This window comes from Brienomyrus brachyistius, chromosome 11 (genome assembly GCF_023856365.1).
Source record: "Brienomyrus brachyistius isolate T26 chromosome 11, BBRACH_0.4, whole genome shotgun sequence".
Lineage (NCBI taxonomy): Eukaryota > Metazoa > Chordata > Actinopteri > Osteoglossiformes > Mormyridae > Brienomyrus > Brienomyrus brachyistius.
In genome coordinates, this window is record NC_064543.1 from 393871 (window position 1) to 402883 (window position 9013).

A 9013-nucleotide genomic window follows, 5' to 3' on the forward strand; every position below is an offset into this window, starting at 1 on the left:
AGTACACAGGGACACTAACCCATGTCTTCACACCTCAGGAATACCCATAGCGCAGTTTCACAGTTCACTATCCGACTGCTAACTGCTAACCGAATGGTTTATTGCGAGGAACCGCAAAGAAGTAATAAATAAATATCCCTATGAAATGCTTAACGCACATCCAAAACACCTCAACATTATCACGGAGTAAAAGATAGCATTACAGAAAATTATTATCTTGGTTATATTAAATAACCCACATGTATTACTTGTCAAACTTCCGAAAAGTAAATAATAAAACATCTGATTTTACACCGTATACAAAACATCCATCACCCTGGCACTAACTTTTCTTGTCATCATGCCTGTTTTTACTTCTGCGGTCATAGAGTTTATATCGGCATTGAATCTGTTACATCTTATATAATAAAAAGGTAATAATTACTACAGTAAACATGAAAACAAACATTTCCTGCGTCCTATGTCAGAAGATGAATGGATAGAAAAACTCTGTGCTAAAGGTATATAGGCCTATATGCCTATACTTCATTTTTGTCATCAAGCTCACTTGTGTGCATTTTTCAAAAATATTATAAAAACCCGTTTGTTAAAACTCAGATTTATAATTATCTAGGCTTAATCCAGCTTTCCATTACATTCCAAATATATATTTCTAACATATTTACTTAACAATAACGAATATTTTGGTGGTATGTTTTTACTTATGAAAAGATAAAGTAACTGCCCATTAAAATACAGTGTTAAACTGTAATTGACACCTGAACCTTGGTAAGGAAGCATATTTGTTAATGATGCTGGTGCTCGCACTGAAGAACAGTCGTGTTTTACTTGTATAAATGTCCCTGCCACTTTTTTCTTCTTGGGTTATTTAAAAAGTGAGTAACCTTTAGCAGACTTACATTATTATTATTTGGTAACTACCCTGGCAAGCCTGGTACAAAAAAAAACAAGGAACACTGATGCACACGAACAGGACTAGGGAAAGAAGAAAGTGTCTTCACCCAGAACATCACCTCCTGGTTTGGTAACAGCTGTGTCCAGGACATTAAAGGTCTACAGAGAGTGATCCGGACGGCGGAAGGCTGCACCAGATCGGATCCACAGTCTCTGCAGGACATTTACACCGGGAGATGCAGTACCAGAGCAGCTAGGATCGTCAAAGACTCGTCTCACCCCAGTAACTGCCTGTTCAATCTGCTAAATTCAGGAAAATGCTACAGGAGTATTATGGAAAAAGCAGAGAGGCTCAGGAAGAGCTTCTATCCTCAGGCCATAAGACTCCCAAATCAGGACATACCATCACAGCTTTTGTTCATAAGAAGGGCCACTTACAGCAGCCGGCACACTGGATATTACGACACAAATATGCATAATCTATTCTATTATACTGCACCTTCTACAGATGCTGCATATATTTGTAATGTTGCACATTGTACAGATATTGCCTAAAAGTGTAATGTTATTCGGATATATTTTCTCTACATATTTTCATTACCTTTAATCTTACCCTTTGTATATATACCTTTAATATAAACCTTATTGCACAGCCTCAGGACTGAATCAGGGTACATTTCATTACACATCGTTCTTGTATAACTGTGTATGTAACAAATAAAGCATCTTGAGCAACTGATATTACAATTCACTGTATCGCTGCTGCCACCTACTGTTCTGCATTTGTAATATGCAAAATTGCAGTTCATGTTATACTGTTGAAGACATTGTATAACAATGAACTCATTTGACATTAGTTGTTGGTTAATTAAAATTGCATTGACAGCATATGCGGAATATGTTTTGTGTCAGATATGCACACACACGTTCACTAGCTGTTAACTTGAATAGATTTAAAATCAGTAAAAATATAAATCTTGCTATTTAGCCCCATCTTGTGGTACAGCCAGAAACAGCAAGATGTATAAATTGCCTTTCGGTGAATTCCAGTGAGAACAGGGATGACAAACTCACCACCCAGAAGAGTGTGCTGTGGGCCAGCGTCTGGTACTGGTCAATGGTGGACAGCACGCTGAGAATCAGGCAGGTCAGCACGATGAGGAACCTTGACACACACAGGGAAACAAATAAACGTGCTGAACTCCCTCCTACTTCCACCAGGTCTGGGGACCAGGATAATGTGCCGTTGGCTCTTCTGAAAGGCTGCATTGTTTCATACAGAATCACATGTCAGCCTAGGAAATCTCTTTGGGATGAATCTTCTATGGATATTTCTTCAAACCTGCCATATACACTATAAATCAACAGTGTGACTGAAATGTGTTTTTCCCAGCGATAAATACCAGGGCCCATACTTCATCTTTTTGTCCAGATATAGACTTGATAAGGGGACTGTACATAAACACGATGACAACAAAATACAGTATAACCCGCAGTGGCACTTAAGGTTATCGATACCACTTAGAATGATGCATGATGCATGATGATGGAGGCCGCTGTGATTCAGAAGATTGTTTCTGTCATCTTTCTGCACAGCCACTCTTTGCAAAATGATCAGTGTTACTCAGCGTTGTTCAAATGTCATTTCTTACCCCTCCTTCGTCTGTGTCTAGAAGCACCGATGCCAGTCAGCCTGCCCAAGTTCCGTGCCAGTGATAAGTGGGCCTTCTCATCACTTACTTTTGATGGTTTATTATATAAATACTTGATTAATCAATTTATGTAAATGTGGGAGGTAGGTGCTCAGTCTCTGCAGGGGCCGGTAATTACTTGGTCCACCTGTTCCCCCCTCCCACCGAGCTTATGTGTAATCTCTGGGTTTTGTTTTTGACAGCAACCCTCAACCAGAGTCCTCGTTATACTGGTCTGAATGGCTGTGGAGCTCCAAGACGCAGTGATTGACTTTGGCTTTTCTTCAATGACGGGGAAGACAAGCTACTTTTGTCTATTAAACAGCTTCTTTCTTGTCCTGATGCCCCCCCCATTCACCTTCTCTCTCATTAAAGAGGTTAATCTCCTAACAATCCTGAACTCACCAGGTCCTAGAAAAAGTTGTGGGACACTCAACAACTATACAGGGTGGCTATGAAAACACAATTATGTAATTACTGCAGTTTATGTCGGCCAGCAGTAAGTGCTGGCTTCAGGCTAATTGGTATGCTGGTAAGAAAAGTCAGCATGTTTCACTTGAAATGCAGAGCTTTTTCAGAAGTGTCAGAAATGGGGGGGGGGGCATTACACCCACCTACACCCCCCCTCCCAAAGTTAATTAAGTAAATTAATTAAGAGCGTATTCCTTATATTTCATTAGGAATCCATGCATTACTGAGGCCAGTTATTTTTTTGGTCATGTTTAGTTGTGAGTTTACTTGTGTCATAATCAATGTTAGTCTTATTTTAAACGTATGAAACCACTATTGTTCATTATTATTATTATGATTATTATTATTACATATTGTGTCATTACTACTACTGCTATGTGCCATGTCTTCTCATTGAACCACCTAACCCTGTAGCCTAAGTTTACACATTACGGCACTCGTCACCTTACAAGGCACAGTCCTATGCCTGCCACTCGATTGATTGCATACTGCGCATTCTCTTTATTTATATTTTTATATATTTATGTCCTTCCATACTCTGCTCACGAATTGTTTGATCCTGTCTATAGCTGCTGGTGTAACACTCAAATTTACCTTTATGGGACTAATAAACTTCATCTTATATCAAACTCCTTCCGACACCATGTGTATTTATACTGCATCTGAACCGCATGTGCTGTTCAATTTTTGGTTGGACAGCAGAGCAGAAGCATGTAGCCACAATACTATTCTTTACTGTCACCTCGGAACATGAAGGGTGATGGTCCACGAGCAGTTAAGGTCTGCAGCATTACTACAAACTAACTAAACTCACAGAGATGAAACATAAGGGACTAAACAGGTACAAAACAGAGGCAGGTGGATACAGGAAGCAAGTAAAACTGAAACTGAGAGACAAAGGAACACAAAACCCAACAAACTAAGGAAACACAGTAGCAGCAACGAGCACTACAAGGAACATAGGCAAACACAACCTAACACCAACAACAACCAACAGAGAGAATGTGCACATTTTATACACATGAAACGAGGGCTAGAGAAGTAACAGGTGCAGGCCATTGACAATTAACACCAAGAGGCGTCACTACAGAACTAAATACTATCAGGGACAACTAAGAAGAAAGGCATAAAAGAAGATCCATACCAAAACACAAGAACAGGCTATCCCTGTTTTTGAATTAATCCGTATATATGATTCAAGAATGTATAATTGGTACTTTATAATTGATAATTATATCACAGCTGTATCAGTCAGTTGAATCACAGCACAACCATGTAAAGCACCTTGTTGTGAAAGGCGCTATATAAAAATTGAATGGAATTAAATTGAGCTGTATTAATTGAAGAAAACATAATTAATTATTGAATATAAACTGTCTGTACATAATATGCACTGTGTATAATAACTTAGCAGCAGATAAAATAAAGTACAAACATGCCAGTAAAAGAGAGTAAAGTGCCTGGTGGAGTGAGGAGTTGCTGCAGACTTAGTGAGGGACTGCTGAGGAGTTCAGGAATCTTACAGCTTGCGGGACGAAGCTATTAAAAGATATTTACACTGTGGAGCCACCATATCTGCATTGCCTTATTGTCCTTTGCACATAGCATTTTACTTAATTTAATTTTTGGATAGTGTGTCTGTCTTGCTTGTCTGTCTTGCACGTCTGTGTTGCTTGTCGTTGTCAGTGTAATCACCGTGCAATCAAAATTTCAGTCCTCTGTGTGTTCTGTACACATGGCAGAATTGATAATAAAGACTTTCTGACTTGACTCGACTTTGACACAAAATATGCAACATAATGGTAGGGATATGTGGTTCTCAGTCACACACTCAGCCCATGAACCATTCGGTCAGCCAGTAAGCTGGGGGGAAGCACAGACAAAAATACAGAAAAGTATTAAACACAGGAAAGGAGGGGCTGGCCACCACCACCTGCAGGCCAAGACAATGGACATGATCCTGACAGTCACCATTTTAACAGAATTTACCTTTACGAGCATTATGAAAAAAAACAAACATTGATCACTTCTTGATAAAAAATAAGCATAGAAAACAGTAGAATAAAAACAAAGCGTGCAGTAAAAGCCGGCAGCTGGCAGGACAGACACCACACCTGTCGCATTCTGCTTGGCTGTCATCAGAAGGGCCATGTTTAAAAAGTAAGGAAAACCGCATCCCAGACTGCCCCTGGCAAACAACTGGCTGCTGAGCTGCTGTAGTGGCACATGAGGCACGACATCAGTGGCATCGCGCAGCAGAGGTGGAAATTTCAGGTCCAGAAAGTACAAATCCAGACCAGGATTTTGTTTCAACTAACCAGTGGAGTACTCTGTAACTGTGACTTTTTCTATTCAACTGGTTCGTTGAAACTAGATCACGGTCTGGATTTGTACTTTCTGGACCTGAAATTTCCACCTCTGCCACGCCGGCCTGACTGCTCCACAGCCGCACATGTCATGCACCAGGACACATGCAGCTGCCCCGTATTCTTCTCAGAAGCTGAGTGGTGCTTATGGAGTTCCTGGTGGTCATCAGTGCCCTGTGTCTACAGCCGAGGGGGCGGGGCTTGGGCTGCCGCTCATTCATGACACACTTTTCTTACACTGCTTCCCAGTGGCGGGCAGTGCCTGCCAACTAACAGCACATCCTGCATTATGCATGGGGGAGCACAAAGAGACATGCATTGTGCTGAAGAAGCCCACCAAAAGTTAGCGTGATGCTAAATGGTACGCTCACCACTGGATGCATAACTCACCTGCCACCTTTATCATGCATGTGTCACAACATAAATTAAAAATGAGAAGCCTTTCACTGGCATCACAAAATAATGAACTGCAGCTCCGTGAGGATTGTTTGCTAGACTGTCAAAAAAGAAACGGTTATGCAAAATAAAATATAGAGCAAAACCCATCGTGTGTTAATCAGTATTGCTTGTACTTGACAACTCTTTCCTTCATAACAAAAGTAACCATAATTAACAAAAGTGTTCACTGAGGTCTACAAATTTACTGATGAATCCTGTGTAATGAGTAACTAGTGAAAAAAATAGTTTTTGAAACTTTTGGTGGGTGGGATTAGTAAGTGCTGTTGATCACTAGCAGATCACACCAATGTAACTCAGTAAAGTGCAAAACTGGGGTGCAGATTAACGGTCCATAATGTAGACAAAGGGATTCAAAGTGTTATTTCAGCAACCGAAGCTGATAAATACCATATATTCAAGATCAAGATTCTTTAATTGTCACATACATAATCATACAAAGTACAACACATAGTGAAATGCATCCTGACATATTATGGCCAACCAGCAGTACTGGAAACTTCTAGAACAGTATCAGCATGCTAAATGACACTGGTGGGATCCAGCTGCACATGCTGTGACTGGAGCTCTGATAAGGGCTGTATAAATACCCTTAGCTCTGCCCTTTACAGGGCCCAGTTCGCATGGGAGCCAAATAGCATCCCTCCTAAGGGGAGAACCTTTCTCTCTTTTACTTTTTACAGGGACCCTACAATTTCAGTTTCTTTGCTTTCGCTAAGGAGCAGACATCAAATCTGGCTTTTCTGGAATCCTGGACCTCATTGATTCCTTAGTGATCCAAGAATTAGGAATAAGCACCTTAATCCAGAGGAGCCACTGCAATTTGAAACAACCAACCTCCTGGTTTAAAGCATAGCTCATGACTCCAGAAAGGCAAGACACTTTTTGCCTGTACTTGGAATTGGATTATAATCACTTAAAAACCTAAAAACTCACACTGTGTAAGAGGTATCTTTTAAAAAAAAAGAAATAAATAGCGCCACCACCACCGCTACTCCGTATCCCTATTGTTGCCCAACAGTGACCATAGCTGCAGTTTGTGGCACCTCCCGTTCACGACACCCACGGGTCACATAGCGAGGCGAAGCTGTGAACTGTGATCGGCAGCCAACCGCCAAGTATAGCCGCCCCTTATCAGCTCGGCTCCCGAAGAGGACAGAGAAGTCTGGTGAACAACGAACCTTTCCCTCCAAATCGTTGTACTGGCACTACTGTGCCAAAGGACGCCGTCCCACCTGTAAAACCCTCACTTCCCCGATCCGTCAAAGCCATATATCGACACACAAAATGCTTAGAGCTTATAACATCCTTGCGTGAGTGTTACAACAGAATTGCAACAAGGAAATGAATTTTAGCCTCTATATTTGTAAAGATATATGAAAATCAGGATACACTATATTGACCCATAAAGGAATTAAAGCAGCATATAAAAATCTCTTACATCACACGTCCTTAATGTTCCTTTTATATACCTATTTATATATGTGTATGTATTTACATATATCCTGTATCATATATGGACCTACTTTTAAAGTATATAAAACATTACTTTACAATGAACTATGAAGTCCACTTGTGGTGGCCGTATAAATGCCATACGAGGTACTCACACTGCGAAGTGATAGACGAAGCACTTCCATCCAGAGGGTCTCTCCAGAAAGTTGTACACCCGTCCCTGGAGGAGGGTCCGAGTGCCGCCGTGCACGGACATCGGCGAGTGGAAGACGGCCTCTGGCGGCTGGAGTACCGGGCAGCTGACACGGGTCCTTACCGGGGCATCAGCCACACGCCCGGTGTCCGGGACCTCCGCAGAGGCGGACGCGCTGTTGTTGTAGGTCACCGGTGCTTCTGGGTTAAAATATCCGGCATCTAACATCTGCAGCGCCTGCCGCGTCCCGCCCGGAGAGTCCCTGGCGTCCCAAAAGCCTGCCTCCTCTGACGCCGGAGAGGACATCCCGTAAGCAAGAAAGTGACTTTTCCAATAACCAAGAATTATACTAAATTATACTATATAACGCAAAACACGCTTTAGGTGTTTTTCAGCAGTTTCAAGTCGTTACCAAAAATCTGTATCTGATGCCAAGTTACCCTCACAACACCTTTCCATATGAATACCCTGAACTTTTAAAAAAAATCGCCCCGCAAGATATATTAATCGAATGTTACACCCTCAGCATTAAGTTAAAAACTGTGTATTAAAAACGTGAGGCAGAAGCAACCCGAACGGCAGGGTTAGGGATGCCATATCTGCCAGTGTGACTGCAACCCCAGAGCCACCGCTGGAAAACGCATCCTGAGTGACGTGCGCCCTGCGCGTGCTCCCAGTAGGCAGGGCCGCTGGCATCAGTACTTTACGCGGGTTCGCCGTTATCTGGCTATCATTACAATGTTATTGCAGTATGAATCAATGAAAGTATTCTTTTTAAATTACTTTGACATCTGCAAGTTTATGAAAGTAACAACGCATACTGATTCCGTTCCTGTCCAGAGCCGGCGGGCGGAGTGGCAGGTGTTTTGCCGAGTCAGCACCCCTCAGACGGTGGCGCCCTAGGCGGCCGCCTGTGTCGTTTAATGGGTTGACCGGCACTGGGCTGAATCAACACAGTATGGTGGAAAACGAGAAGAAGTATGTTTCTTACCTGGTTAATTAATGTATCAGCCTCTTGCATCCAGGTAAACTAATTATCATAGATGGATTTTAGGACAGTTTGAAATAACTCTCCCGTACATTTACTGGCATAATTACCCGGTTAAGAACTGCCACTACATGTAACTATAACCAATTATACCAAATTAATACAGGTGTCCTGAAAATGAGCTGTTCAAGATTCTGCAGTATACTCGTGGCTTGTACTAATAAGTTCACATTTACCGTTTATGGTAGTATAAAAGTGCTCATGTGTTTTTACAGTTTATAAAAATGTATATGTTTCTTGCATACAGCTCTCTCATTCAGCAACGGTAAGTAGCCACTCAGAGCTTGACTAAAATGACCTTGAGTGTCCGTCTTTGTAATTAAGAAGCCCCCAGTCACAGACATCCATCTTAATTGAAGCCACACAGCTCTGTAATGGTGACAGGTTCTTTTATCAGGGTGATATTGCTCTGCTACCTGAGAGCTGTCAGCAGGAGGCA

The 9013-nt window shown here is 41.7% G+C and overlaps 1 protein-coding gene across 3 annotated transcripts in view; it reads right to left on the reverse strand.

Moving 5' to 3' along the window:
• Positions 1-8158, reverse strand: part of LOC125704067 (potassium voltage-gated channel subfamily KQT member 1-like) — a 50543-nt gene extending 42385 nt beyond the window's left edge. For all 3 annotated transcript variants that reach the window (XM_048969362.1, XM_048969361.1, XM_048969360.1), the window contains exons 1-2: positions 7489-8158; positions 1969-2059 (exon numbers count right to left, since the gene is read on the reverse strand). In XM_048969362.1, the coding sequence (XP_048825319.1) occupies positions 1969-2059; positions 7489-7832 (435 nt within the window). In that variant the 5' untranslated portion in view covers positions 7833-8158. The remainder of the gene's footprint in view (positions 1-1968; positions 2060-7488) is intronic.
• Positions 8159-9013: the final 855 nt, after the last annotated feature.